General features: G+C 34.8%; 1 protein-coding gene across 2 annotated transcripts; it reads right to left on the reverse strand.

The window, feature by feature from the left end:
- Nucleotides 1-6: 6 nt before the first annotated feature.
- On the reverse strand, nucleotides 7-15,892 carry LOC108756490. Of its 2 annotated transcripts, none has more exons than XM_018500354.1 (4): nucleotides 15,566-15,892; nucleotides 14,689-15,425; nucleotides 2,777-4,333; nucleotides 7-2,235 (listed from the first exon to the last, which is right to left on the reverse strand). In XM_018500354.1, the coding sequence occupies exons 3-4, from the start codon at nucleotides 4,216-4,218 to the stop codon at nucleotides 1,902-1,904; spliced, it is 1,776 nt and encodes a 591-aa protein (XP_018355856.1). In that variant the 5' UTR covers nucleotides 4,219-4,333; nucleotides 14,689-15,425; nucleotides 15,566-15,892; the 3' UTR covers nucleotides 7-1,901. The 2 variants fall into 2 exon arrangements, with proteins under 2 accessions (XP_018355856.1, XP_018355855.1); XM_018500353.1 differs by having other exon boundaries at nucleotides 14,689-14,992; nucleotides 15,157-15,892.
- Nucleotides 15,893-15,898: the final 6 nt, after the last annotated feature.

The raw sequence follows: 15,898 nt of genomic DNA on the forward strand, positions 1-15,898 counted from the left end.
AAATTTCAAAAATACAATATTATTTTATTCTCGCATATAGACTAATGACGTCATGCGAATCGACTTTTCTGACTTTTATTGACTCGTATCTACAATGGTCCCTTTATATCGATATATCTCATGATGACACATGAATCGCCCTCTTACATTTACAAGCGACGAATAGTCGAATAGTAAATAACAATCGATTTTCATCGTGCAGAAAGCGATCGAGGTTCATCATAAGAAAGAAAGATTTCCAAAATCACGACGCGGTTATAAACAATTAAGCGAGATAAAAGGATCATACTTTCTCATATTCTCATTAATAAAGACTATGATATTTAAAATATTATCAATATATAAATATATTTTGAATTGTTTTAATATTCTAATACCAATCAAAATTAAAATAAACACAAAACTATGATTATGTACAGGGAGCTATCAGCGCTATTGTGTCATTTTGTCCTTGTTTTATGTTTAATAAACAATAAAGTTAAAATGACACAATAACGCTGATAGTGCGATCCCCTAACGCAGAGTTTGTACCATATTGACCATAATATTTTCTTTATTCATTTTCTTACTCATCAAGTGTGATAAAAATTAAAATAGTTTCATTTCGAATTTTGTACTAAAAATTTGTGAAAATCAAACTGCTTCGTGACTGCGGAAAACTCTTAAATCAAAAGTAGTCTTTACAATATCGATACTTATACACCTCACAGCATTTCAGTCGTTGGAATGGTATGTCAATACCTTTTAGTACCATTCCAAAACAAATATTCTTAATGTCTAGATTAGACATTAAAAAAAAATTTTATATATTTTATTGTAATTGTCTAAATATATTTTCGGCATAACGCACCTATAATGTAACTAATAATTTCGCGCCTTTATTTTTCTTTTATATAATTTCTTTATACTCTTTATTAAACGCAACTTTAAAAGTCTGCGTTAATTTTTATGAAATTTAATGTTACGTGCAATCCGTATATTGTATCCAAATGTAACCTGTTTACTAACACATTGCACTTATTCACTATGGCTATCGATCAATCGCAAACTGATATTTCATATTGAGCATATGTAAAACTTATATGAGAGAAATTATTTACAAAAAAGGAAGAAAAAGAATACTGCAGTTTTCTTATGAATGTAATCCGGTCACTCAATTTGCCATTCGAATAAAAAATTTGTGTATCGTTGTCGATACGAATCAAACTGCAATTACCGCTCAGCCTAGAGATAATTTTCATTTCGCGGGCTAACGGATGCCTGAAAATTATCGTGTTAATAGGACTGGCATAAATTGACTATAGTAATTTCGCATCATAAATTGCTTGCGACTTTATTCAGCTAAGACTTGAAATATGGATTTCGATAATTTTTTTTATTAGAATTGAATCAACTTTGATAAAAAAAACTGTGCGTGCTTAAAAAACTTAAAAAATTAAATCCCGTTTTTTATATACGCTACTTTACTTTAGGCGATATAATGAATTCTATATTAAATTAATTCTCACAAACGATCAATTGTTCCGGGCTCAATAATATTCTTGATTGATAACCTTATTTAATAAGGAGAATATTTTGTCGCTCAAGACACGACCTATGTACTTATATATATATATATATATATACTAACAGCACTATCATCAGACAAAGGTTATCGATCCACGCTCTTCTCACGCACGCAACAACACATAAAAATAAAAGACGCGATATTACGCTGTCACTAGAAATGAATCAACTTTATCGGTTACACCAATCCCTATTATCTGTTCAATTAAATCTCTGATCAAGTCCCACCGGCAATTACCTCCCGCTGATAGATTCATCGCTTCTCAACCGATCAAATCTTCACGAGAGAGAGAAACGAAAGTAAAAAAAAAAAGGGGGGAGATCAATCTCTGACGCTATCTCGACCCAAAGAAGCCGAGAGTTTTCAGAGTGTCGGTGACTCTGTTGATCAGCTTATCCTTGTAACGCCATATCGTCGTGTCTACCACACTATTCTCCCGATATTCCACGCATGTTTTCTTTAATGATCGCACGCAATCGGCGCGATAATGCTGTAGTTGCGCATCCTCGGTCTCAATGGGATAACTGGTGCATCCAGCACCCAGACATGCCAGGGGAAAATGGTTGTGCAGAGTGACCACTCGTTCTGGATTATGGAAGCACTTGATGTATTGATTTGGTTTCGTAAAGTTCTTCGAGCGGTACACGTGTTGAAGCATGTGCATATACCTATGAGAAAAATGTTAAAATCAAGAATACATTTCTTCATTTCACAGGAGTTAGAATTTCTTGGAAAAGATGGGGGGTAAGAGTAGAAAATGTTCAGAATTAACTATAAATTCCATTCCAAAAACTTGATATAAATTTAGAAACATTTTTTTTTTTAAAGCAAAACTACGATGAAAGTTTTTCATATGCCACACAGTTAATTTTTTCGATCGCTTTATTAAGATTAAAATGAACATATGAACATATATCTATCTCGCAGTACGAATCAAATATTTTAAAACAGTATAATAATATAATTGTATGTATATATAATAAGAATCATATTATACGTAAATTGTTCCTCAACAAACAAATTCATTCAATTATCAAACTTCCTATTTCTCTTTCGAAATTATAATTTTTGTTAATTCGTTGCAAAAACAAATTCGTGACTCCGATTACCGACTCGTATACCGAGTACCTACTTGCGAGCCATCTACCTTCGCATTCCCTTCACGGACGGTCGATTTGTGCACGGCGTGAAAGTGGAAACCTTACTTACTTGGGTATGTCCTTGAAGTAACCATGAGAGTGCAGTAGGTCGTCGAGGAAGTAGACGTTTCTGACGTTGTACGAAGCACGGGTCTCGTTCCGTATTTGTAGGGCCTTGGGCAATACCCGGCGCATCAGCTCTTGCCAGGTCGCGTCCTTCACGGGCATAATCACTTCGTCGACATCCAACAGTGCGATATACTCGTACTCATACATGTGCTTATACAAACAATCGTTGTAAGGTATTAGTTCATTCTGCCGCTTGTGATTGGTTTTCTTCGTGAGATACATGTGCTGGAAGGCGGGTACGTTAGGCTGTCCGCCCGGCAAGGTTAATGGGGTCACATGTACCATACCCAGACGCTGATAATGCCGCAGCACCTTGGTCACGTTCGGGTGCACCTGCAGTTCGTAAAAGTAGATTTTGTCAGCACCCAACAGATTGATCAGCTCGATCCATTCAACCAGTCGAACCGATAGATCCTCATGCAGAAAGTCCAGACCCTTTACGCACACTGCGAAGTCCTTTTTACGTTCGGGCTTGTTATAAATTACGCGGAGATGGTTGGTGGCCGTGTCGCAACGCTTCTCCACTATGGAGACGGACGACGGTGGCTTACCGTGCGCTTGTGGTGGCACCCTACATGCTATCACGTATGGCTGATAAATGCCTTGCTTGTAATTGCCCCATTTAGGATACCATATATACTTGTATTCGAGCGTCTCGACAATCTTGGGCTCATTCTCGCCTTCGTACCATAATTGACAATACGTCTTCACAATTGGTTCAATCCGATCGATCATACCAACGATCCTAATTGCCGGCCCAATCTTGGATAATTTCCGATTGTCGTAAAACGCACCGAAAAATTGAAACGTGCCATTATTAGTTCGCAGCGTTTGCCAATAAATGTTATTGAATTCTAAATCGTAGATCTGTGGGTATTTGGCGCAGCTCTCATTGCTCCGTTTTGTCAGTTTGCTATTTTTGGACCAATCGCTCAGTGGTAAGCTCGGTATTCTTTCGGCGATCTCCTCGATTAATTGCTGTTCGGTCTTGGCAGGTCTTTTATCTAGCAACGGTTCCAGCTCGAGCGGATTTATCGTTTCCAAATGGTTTTTAAGAGTAGTTAGAGTGGTCAACAGAGCGCCGTTACCGCCGCCAACGTTGGTGAAATCGCTCAGTGACGACCTTTCCAAGAGAATTCGAGATAGACTCAAGCTCCCTGAAGAATCTCGGTTCGCACCTCGATCGTTGTTGATGCTACCGATCTCCACCAGGTTACCGATACCGTCCTCAGCCGTGGGACCACTGTCCTGACGCAAAACTCTGTTTTCCAAGTGACGAAACTGTACTGCCGCGATCATCAACAGTCCCCAGGCGAACACGAAGACGAAGGCACGCCTCGCGCATTTTGATGAACTGCCGCCACAACTCTGTCTCGTTGTCATCCTGTTGGTTTTCCCGAGATGTCTTTCCAATCAACACCTGGACGATACTGGATTGTTGAATTTCCGTATCTTTCTCTGTGAATTTAACCGTGTCCTCTTCCTCTGAGAACCAAATCTGAAACAGGAAAGCTTGTTGTCCACAAAGTGTCGATTGAATTTTAAAAACGATCGATTAATGCGAGTGATAGAGACTCTCTTTTATGCTGATTGCTTTATTATTCGATCGAAACTTATTTTTTCTACTCTTGTTAAAATCTTGGAAACATCGATAAAAATTTATTCACAAGCAATTAATTTCGCTAAAAATTAACAAAAATTTAACAAAAGTTTCAGTTTGTATTTTTCGATTTATAAATTCAAGATATGTCTATAAAAGGGTAAACTCAATGGATGATAATCCAAATTAAAATCCAGAGATTCTTATTTATTAAATCATGATACTGTTTCGTTGGAACGTTGGAAATCTTTTTTTTTTTCAGAAAAAGAAATAAGAAAATGATGACAAATGATTTATTCACAAGTAAACGATACGAAAGTTACAAAGTAATCCATGACTAGTTGACAGAATTTGGGGCAAGAGACGAGATAATGTCTTTAACTGTATAAGGACACCCGCTACTGGTAACCAGTACTCGACTATCATCAAGAAAGCGAGCGACCCTGTCGGGCGAAACCCCGTTGGCCGGACCGGGCGAGTCTCAGGAGAGCAAAAGAAAACAAGAGAGAGAAGGAGCGCAAGACCCGCTCGCTGGAGATACGTGGAACCGGTTATGCTGATGGCAAACTGTTTTTCACCTTTTGCACTTCGCTTCAACTAACCTCCTCCCTTCCTAACCACCTCGGGTCTTTTGCCCGACGATGTTTCTCTTCGTCTCTCCCTAGTCTCTTCCTTTCCTTTCCCTCTAAACCTAGGCAATGATGGCGGACTCTCAGGATCAAGTTTGACCGTAACCTAGGATTTTCTATGAAGACTCTACCTCTGTCACGTTTGCTTTATTGTATATGCGTTTATATGTATTTGTCATACTTTTTATACCTACGAAATTTTTAATCTAGCGACAGTATTTAATAGAATAATAATTTTATCCTGATAATCCTCTATCCTGTTCACATATTACTTGAAATTCTATTAATATACAGAGATGTTTAGAAGAAAAAGTAAAAACCAATTTTTCTTTCTTTTTTAGTGAAAATAACACTGATAAAAAATATACTATAAAAAGAATACGATTTAAAGGACTTTTAATTAAAATAATCATTAAATTGAAATATTTTTATTTATTCCAAATAAATATTATAATTTTATAGACTACAAATTGAAATTACTTACAGTATGAAAAAACTATAGCGATAATAATTATAGACGCACACAAGATTGACACTGATTTTACGATATATAATTAAGTTCTCGAAAAAAATCATTAATTCGAATTTTTATAATACAAGATGTAGAAGGGATTAGAAGGGAGATAGTCTTAAAGAATCTTAGTCTTAACTTCAATAAAATATACATAACATAATCAATTTCTTCATGTAATCAATAATATTGCGGTGTTATATTACAAATATAATTGAACCGGCGATTAAATGCATATGTCGAAAGACTTTAGTAATCGTAGTATACATATATATATATGTATAAAATCATCAAGTTTATGCACTTTTTACACGATTTTCGTTTGATAATTTTTCGATGGCAATATAATATCTGACTTCTTAAATTAAGCAATCATCTATATTCAAGGAATCACTATATATATAATCAACTATTATTTATTTAATCTACCGTCACGCGCCAAGTTCGATAAACGACGTTTCAATTGCAATGCGAAAGTGTAACTTGTGTACGTGCGAGCGCGATGCCATCTCGTTCCCGTTTAATTCAGGCCCGTTCTTATCGTCCCGTTTGGAATTAGCAATCCCGCACAACAGCGGATCGACCGGCCAGAACGTAAATTGCGCGGAACGAACGCGTTTATATCGACTCAATCGTCATCGTTCAATACAACCCTTCCATTACATTGAGTCTGTGTTTATCAAAAGAGAAATTTGAATATTTTCTGAAATTTTTTTCTTATAAATAGGTCGAAACTTTTCCACTAACACTTGAATAAGCTATTGTACTTTCCAGACTTTTATTGATCAAGATTTGACAAAGTTGATTTTCATAATTATATTATTTCTTATGTTTTAATTTATACGGCATTCTTGTCATCGTCAAATTTAAAATCATAATAATTCAATAAAAGATACTCAAAAAATATATATCCAAAAGTTTCCAAGTTTTACGTACGTTTGAATATATTTAATATACTTTCTATTAACATATTTAATTTGCTTCAAAATTACGGATCATGCTAAATAGATCAATTATTTTTTTAATAATCAATTTTTTTAGTAATCAAAAATCATTACGTTTGTATTATAAAAAGAAGTATCGATGATTGCGATAAGAGACAAAATAAGTTAATGTTAAATCACACACAAACTGGAGCTGGAAAGGACTTGACAGTAAATAGACATATTAAAAAAAAATTTAACATTTATTTACGATCAACGCAACAGAATTTATAAACGACGACACGGCTAATATTTAAGAGAAAGCAGGTTAATAAGCCGAAAATGTGAACAAAGTTTGACTCACTTTTCTTGGGAATCTCCGATTCAACGAAAAAATTAACAAATTGCTTTTTGTCCCAAGTGGGAGAGAATTTCTTGCTCTTTGAGAGAAATTCTTTAAGATTAAAGATAGCAACATTATTTCTTATCTCTAATCTGTTTATTGCTAGTAGTCATTCTCATTTTTTCTGAAACGTGAAAAGACAATGATATGTGAGATAAAATTAACAATATTAGTCTATATTATATATGTGTATAACCGTGATAATTAACTTTCACTTTAATGTTATAACTTCAATAAGACAAAATCTCTAAATCTTTTTAATGCAGCTTTTATTAGATGATCAAAGTTAAACTGCATACTTATGGAAAATGCAAAGAGTAAATAACAGCAGCCTATTTTTCTATCCGTCACGATCTATCCGCGCGCGAACTCGAGATTGCCAATAAAATTCTATTGGAAATAATCCTTCCATGCATTTAAACACGTTAATATAATCGCAACGTCACTAAGTGAGAAAAATATGTATCCTTATCGTAATCATGATTAGATCTCAAGGTCCTCGATCAAAAAACATAACCGCAAACTCTTGCCTTCCTTACAACAAAATGCGTTTATTGCTATTTTATTCCTGTGAGTGTATAGAAGTTTTTTATATTGTGATAAAATCTTTCGCATGTGTACATCACCTCGATAATCTTCTATTCGCTTGCGTCAGTCGCTAATAAATTATTCGTCAATGTTGCGTATATAAGATATATGATAGCTGAGTCATAATGGCTGTACCACGTGGCTATATAATGATGATTCTGCCAATCTAAACGATTCTATGATTTCTGCAAAAAATATCGATTCGCCAGATTTAATTAATTCGGATATTAATCATACTTTGGCGCAACCAAATCAGCCAGCTGATATTTTCACGGTCATTATAACATGACATGGTAATGGCTAATTTTCAAAATTTTTATAAAATGTATATAATATTCTAAATGTATCATATCATTTAATGATGATTATTATAGCATTAAGATATTTCTACGGATCAGATAAAGACACGTTACGCGTGCTCGTACAAGATACATCTGCATTCTCCGTCTTATGTAATTCCATCGCACCTCCGCGATTTCTTCTTCCATTGCTAACCACTACAGCGAAAGATGGAGAGTGTTAAAGAAGTTATTCTACGCCAGTTATCCCACAAAATCGCCAATATTATTTAAATTGACCATATAACCGCTGAGCTTTAGAATTCCACACGGTGAATATATCGAGGCGATTCAATAATAATTGGCATACTTTCAACGAGTTCAGGCTTCGATAAATGTAGAAACGATTTAATACACTGGCATATAATTACTTTTATTAATGATAAAAATTGATCACAAGCTAAAATTTTAATTTGCGTTTCTACATTAAAAAGAGAAAAACGAAAATTTTATCGAATTTTATTATTCATTTATTTATTTTTTCGAAAAAAGTAAAAAACTACCCTTCACGTTTGTTTCATGCGGCGCGGCGCGATAATTAATATCATGTATCATAAAATGACGCTTGCCTAACTCTCTTATTGCGCTATTTTATATCAAAGCTCCATTCTTCCATAACACGTAGCTCCGAGAATTGAAATCATCGAAATTAGACCGGTTTCAGTGTGCTCGCTCGAGAGAAAGACAGGAGGAATGACGACATATGTGTGCAGTCCAGCGAGGACGATTTTGTGGAAAGTCGAATAGAGAGAGCGAGTGATGCTGTTACTGCTGTTACTGCTGGCTCGGTACGTTCGCCTGCTCCAATTGCGATTTCTCGCTTACGCGTGCTAATTAACCCTAATTGTGCGAGGGGAGAAGGAAAGAGAAAAAAGGGGGGTAATCTATCTAGAGAAGGATAGATCGTGGCGCGAATAGAACAGTGGGGACGCTCTATAGCAAACGATTTCACCAGTCTCGTCCCATCGTCGATCTTCGCGATTCGAGAGCGAGATAGCATTCTGTCGTGCAATATCGTCTGCAATTGGTGGTACACAACACATACATACGTGCCGCGTATATCAAGTAAAGTATAACGGGAACTCTTTTGATTCAATACAGCACGCTCTCGTCGGTGCCACGCAATTCCGGGGCTCATTTATTATATGTATGTTTTACACGGTGACATAGTATGGCATTATGTGTTTCTTTGTATAATAGCAGATATGAGATAGATAACTAAACACGTCAATTAATTGACGCGATATTCATAATTACTTATGTATTGTCGCAGCATAAATGAATATTATGACGTTCATGACTTGATAATAATTTCTTTAAACTTAATATAGTACCAATTATATAATTGATATTCAAGAATAAGAAGGATGCTAATAATACATTCGTTTCTCAAATTTATTATGTTACAAAAGTATTAAATTTAACATCTTACGCATTAATAAAAAAATAAATTAAATAACGTAACAATAATAAAATATATGTACTGTCAAATTATTTTTAAGATATTTCAAAAACTCTACTATTTCTCAGTTTTATTCTTCTTAATATTAAATATTTATTATCTTAAGATTATATTAATCTTAAGTCTATGCAAGACGTAATAACGATTTATAATTCAGATAACAAATTTATAATTTAAAATACGCGATTTATCTTCCTAATCATGAGATAATTACTTTCATTTGATATGTTAATAATAATTTATCTAGGATAAGTTTAAAAAAAAAATTTCTGTTGCAGTGCATAACAACGTTAATAAATCAAAGCTATATATAATATTTTAAAAGCGCATTTATGATTCGCTAGATCCAATTCTCCATGCGAATTTATGTATCACTTATGCCGCGTACAGTTACGATATCTGCGAAGTTTAAGCGAACGGTTTACGTACAGTTGTCCGGCTTGGACCAATGAATTTCGCAGAATCCGTTGCATCGTGCGATTGGAATAGCAGTAATAGCAACGGTTAAAGAATCATTCGACTAAATATCCGTTCTCTGCATGATCCAAAACCTAAACCTCCGCTGTTATTTCGTATAATCGAATAATAATTCGAGAAACCCAATGATGCTATAATATATTTAGCATGAAATTTTCGCACATTGCAAAATAATTAATAATGTCGATTATAATCAAATCTGGAGTAAATATATATCAGAATCCTGAAAATATGTACTTGAGTTTAATCAGAATCAATTATTTCACGAACGATGACATAAACCGGTATCGTTTCATGACAACTGAACGTGCATATCTATATAATGTCTGTTATGTTCGAATGACATTAATATACTCATGATGAGTATACTTTAGTTATATGAATATTTTTTTAGTTGTTTAAATGCATATTCTGTACCAGATTTCAATACCAGATAACAATAATTACTTACAGAATAATTTACTTATTATTCTGCAAGAATACTCATGCATGCCTAATTTTGTCATTGCACATATAGTTTGAAAGTGAATAGTTTAATATCCTGTTTCTACAGCATTTAAAGCTTACAAGTGTGATCATAAAACTTGCGTTTGAAATCCTTCTACTCTATAGTAGATTTGATTTATTCCTGATTTCCTTCATATTTCAAGCAATTCAAAATAGAAACGAATGTCGTTGACTAGTATTACGTAATGGCGCGATAACTTATAGAATGTTCTACATTATCTATTGAATTGTATTACTTTGATAAGAAATTTAAAAAAATAGATTTATATTAATACTTTTTAAAAAACTAGAAAACATTTAATTAATTGTGCTTTTAAGAAATTAGTTTAAAAAACAAATTATGTTGATATTCTTATGCATATTTATTTGCTTTGCTTCTTTTATTCTCTGTGTCATGTATTTTTAACTTTTACGTGTTTATTTTTTAAATTACCATTTTTCAATTTCTAAAAGTTTGTAAAATTCGCTTTAAGAGGATTCTAAAAATATCTGTTTTACTGATTAAACTTCTCTTCTATAGATTCGAAAATTCTTTTCCAGGATTAAAATATACACATTGATTGAGATCTTTACCATTTCTTAATTCAATATAGCGCTCTAGAGCTGTCACGTCTTAACAACATTTGCTTGATATAAAAAGTTGTGCAATCTGTACTTACGAAATAGTAGTCTACAGACTAGTAGATTGCACGAAGAAACAACGTGGAGTTCTTAAAATTGGACTTAGAAGTCCAATTAAAACGCTATAAAAAAAAAAATATATATATATATATGTTTATGTGCGTGGGATATTAATATAATAGGAGATAGTGATGTGTCACTGACACATAAATCGTCTGTGTGTAAATCCTACTTCTGTGTAATCCTAATCGGTAAAACAGACGTCTTTAGGATTCCCTTCAGCACACCCTGAAGGACGTCACGCTCCGATAAGACTCGCTATTCTTAATTTGTACCACACCATTTTTATTCCCTTTTTTTTTCTTTTCTTTTTCTTTTAGCCAAATATACGATTTCATACAGCATAAACGCGTAGTTTAGTAAATTACTTTTCGTATTATACCGTGGCAATTAAAGCGTAAATACTTAACGGCAACGCATTGAATGTCGAAACGAGGCCGTTGTTCCCTATCACAGGAAGCAAATGGCACTTTAAATTGCCGGCCGCACGCACGTCATCATCTTGTCGAGGGATAACTGCACACGATCCTTCTCTCGTGTGGATGCAATCTTGATTCGACCGACATGGGTGCCACTCGGCTTTTATCCGATCGTTTGCGACGAAAGGCGCGAGTCTTAGACGGAGACAGACGGCGATCGAGCGATCATTTTTTTCCCTATTTACTGCACGAGTGAGATTCAAAATATCTCTTGACAACTGTCTTTTCCCGGCAAGTATGCAACTTTCACGCGCGAATATATTTATTTTTATTTACTTTACTAACGTGTAAACGCATTTCGGTTTTCGTGTAACGTCGTTACCAACGATATTTAAATCATCTGAATCATGTGTGTATAAATTTCACATAAATTTCAAATTCTAAGAAATGAGAAAAGATGAGAAAATATAAAATTTGCCACAAATCGTGACATCTTCAAGAGGACTTTCCAAGATGATATTGTTGCCGATAGTTTTATAAATAAAAAATTAATTTTTAACTTTATATTTTTAACTTTAGATTCTGCCATGTTACTCTTCGTAGGTACGTCAAATGATGTTAGTACGTGAAGATGCAATATGTGCAATATTACGTGACGCGCCTGTTGCGCTACGACCGACTTTATCGGGGATGTCAGGTTGTAATACTTGGATCGTACAACCGTTATCAAGACGAGAGCCGGGGGTCAAGCTTAGTCGTGCATATTGGTCTTTATACGTCAATTTCTCTACGAATAAAGTTTACCTGTTATCATCTCTTGAAAATGATTAGTGCAAGTACATAATAGATGATTATGATTTATCGATCGTCGCATCTCATACACTCTTATTCAAGAAGCTAATATATAATTTTAATTATAATTAGTTATCTTTGGATAAATCCTAGTAAATTAAACTAGTTAATACTAGAAATTAAAGACCTTCAACGGTCGAAGCTGGATCTTTGAATGCTTAAAATAATTCAATCTTGAATTACTATATATATCTACTATGTATGTACTTGTATGATACTTGCTTGGGTATCAAATTATAAAAAAAAAAATTGCTTGTCAATTTAATTCGTGATTATTAAAATAGTTTATAGTCCGGAAAAACAATTCGGCGCGCAGTTTAAAAGGACTACAAATATGATATATATGCAAGTACATATAATAATTCAAGATTGAATTATTCTAAGCATAATAAATCCAGCTTCGTTATAGGCCTTTAATTTTTAGTATTGATTGTGTTCTCACATATGCGGTCTAAAAATAAAGTTTCTTAATATATTGTTTAAACTAGTTAACCTTCGTGAATTAAAAGATAACAGTGACCTTTCATACTACATCATAGTAAATATTACGAAGATACTAATAAAATTTAAAAAAAAAAAAGTGTGTTTATTGTGTATCTTGTGTGATTATGCGTCTATATTCCGTGTTCTAAGAATATTTTAATAGTATTACACTGGAAATTTGCATAAAATATTTATTTTTAGAATCGGAGCAATTATCAACTTGTTTATTTGAACGAAAGAATGTAAGTCTACGGCATTTTGTATTTAACGAATATTAAATATGTCTAAGTTTGCATTTTGCGTACCGCAATTCTTTAATATTCGTAACATCAAATGTTCCAAAAATGTTTAACAGTGACCATACGCTGTTGACGATAAACAATTATAATAAAGAGCCACGATAGCATTATTTTATATCGCGATGGCGTTACGTCGATCAGTTACAGACATCAGATGCTATATTATAATTTTCTTGATAGATAATATCTATAGGTTGCATCATAACTCATAATATGTTATTGTTATCAACTTGTAACCCATTTCCTTTGTTCGCATCCAGCGTAAATTACGCATAAGAACAGCGATCCGGCATGCAAAGATCGCACTTGTCCTTCGACAGTTGAATAATAATATAAATATTAATTATTCAACTTCCATAAATTAAAAGTAATTGAACAAATGTAACGGCTAATTAGATATCACTCGATTGACGACGAATTGCAAACTTTTTTACAATCAGAATTAACACAAAAATGTTTAAAAAGTTAGAGCTATAATGTTAAAAATAAAAAAAAAATTGTAACAAATAAAAACCTGCTTCGCTATCGATGACTCGTGAAAGAAATATCAAGGCTGTTTTTTTTGTAAAATCCGTCGATTAATAAAATGCCGGTAAAATGCCGGTTTACTGTGTATGAATTTATCGCGTTCTCATTATATTCGCCGATAACGGAAATTGAATCCTTCGCTCGTTTTTCAATTGACGTCATTAAAATCGATTGAATCGGGTCATTAAAGCGTACAATCATGTGATATTCGCCGATTGAACGAGAGCCACGTATTTAGCTCTTCTCTAGGCTTTCACACACTTTCATAATTTGTAGCGTGCGGCCGCGAACGGTATTCGACGAAATTCTATGCACCGGACGTACGATGCGTGTACATACAGTTCCTGATTTCTCTGAGAGAAGGAAAAAGATGAACATTCGATGTCCTTCGCGTGATCGCACGCATCTTAATTTTTAATCGATAAGTGTAAAATATGAATTTTCCATCTTTATATTACTAATTCCGATTGAAACGCAACAAATTCAATCAAATTATTTCGGCATAGCCGCAGAAATACGGATCGATATACAGAATCCAGTAAAAGCAAATCGAGGTCACGATCGCTTTAACGGTAATTTCTTCAGGCAGTCACTTCGTTCACGAAACCATCAAAACGATCGATACTTAATTGCATCACGAAATTTTCGTCAATCTTATGGCTATCAATCGCAACGTAAATTCTTTGATTAAATAGATCGTTTCTCTAATTCTTGTTTAGACTGACTTTAAATTTATATTTACATTTATTAAATGTGCTTACATAAATTTATATCTCTCCTTGAAGAGAGAGAGGATCTTTTTTTATTAATTTTCTCAAGTTTTCGATGACTCGTCAAGAATAGATCTGAAAAAACGTATTCGAAAGGTTGGGAATGGAATCGAGTATATATCGTGAATGGTATATTAAGAAACCTAAAAACTTGAAACTTTTATGAATACATCAAAAAGTAATATTCCTACTTATCAAACTAAATCTCGATATCCAGTAGCGGATACCGTTACATCGAGTGCTTTATAGCCATATGAAATAAAAACTTTAAATAGTGTTACTCTCCAACGGAATATTATTTCGATGTCGAACCAATCCGGATTGCAAAACATACAAGTCGGATCATTTCCTATAGCCACTGGCTATTTCTACGTTCTACTTACGAAAAATATAGAGAAATGAATCGATCGTGACCGTCAGGATCAGCCTGGTCGAGAGATCGTCAGCCTTTCGAATCCGTCCAGAAGACGTCCCGGGGTGCCCGGGTCGCATCCCGTGACACTCGATGACGACCTCCGTTATCAAGGGAAGAGGAACGGATCCGCGTTAATACGCCGGCATTCCTCTTCCATTGGCGTATCACGTCATCTCGTAGTTCCTTCTCGTTCTTATCTTTCGCTGGTCCACCTCGGAATCAGGAAGAATGCATTGGCGATCACTATGTAGTATCCACTATGTTTTCTTCTTCTGAAACCGCGGATATCCCGAAGAAAACAACACTCGTTAAAGGACAAAACACGAACCGCACGCGCTTTCTTCTCCCGACTATTCGCATATATATATATGCATATACATATATATATAGATGTGTATATATAAATGTGTATGAGTATATGGGTATGCGTGCGTACCGGCTGCTGTTGCCGCCGCTGCGCCGGATGAATGCGACGTGCCTGAATGGGAAGAAGGACGCTGGAAGCAAGCTCGATGTACTTCGATCTTACAATTCTCGCGATTCCTTCTTGCGCATTGAACGATCGCCCGCAAACACGTACAAATTATCGCTCATCGTCACTTGTTCTTTGTGAATATGATGATGACGTTGACAGGCTTTAAGCCGAATACAATCAACTTTTTGCTTTTTGGATTCATCGATCTTTCTCTATCCTTCGTGCGTCATCTGATTCAGTTGGAGCATTCAAAAGTCGTTGTTAGAGGCCGGTTGCCAATCGCCGGTCGCCGGTCGCCGGTACTCGAAAGGATATATATATATATATATATATATACACACACACACATACAAGGACTTGTTACACGCACCTCTACATCAGCCGGCACATTCTCGTTCTCCAAACCCTATCTCGTTTAACCCGATAGCGATAATTATTTATATCAAGAGACTGCAGGTTTTTAACTTCATAAAATTGTCTATGTACAATAACATGAGAAACACGTTAATGAAAAATTAAATTGCATTCCGGAGTTCGACAAATTCGGGACAAAAATACTCGTCGTATATCGTGTCGGCGTCTCGCTCCCAACTGCCGCCAGACGCCAGACGAAGTCTTCGACTAGGGGGCCGTTCGAGAATCAAGAGGGGAGTTCGAAGAGAGTGAGTGAGAGAGAGAGAGAGAGAGAGAGAGAGAGAGAGAG

Source organism: Trachymyrmex septentrionalis, unplaced genomic scaffold (assembly GCF_001594115.1).
Source record: "Trachymyrmex septentrionalis isolate Tsep2-gDNA-1 unplaced genomic scaffold, Tsep1.0 scaffold127, whole genome shotgun sequence".
In the NCBI taxonomy this organism is placed as follows: Eukaryota; Metazoa; Arthropoda; class Insecta; order Hymenoptera; family Formicidae; genus Trachymyrmex; species Trachymyrmex septentrionalis.

What these genes read in the sequence shown, in the direction of transcription:
- LOC108756490 (XM_018500354.1), bottom strand. Translation starts at nt 4,218, where the DNA reads ATGACAACGAGACAGAGTTGTGGCGGCAGTTCATCAAAATGCGCGAGG. An exon ending in TACTTCAAGGACATACCCAA is followed by an intron (nt 2,236 to 2,776) that starts GTAAGTAAGGTT and finishes TTTTTCTCATAG; the next exon opens with GTATATGCACATGCTTCAAC.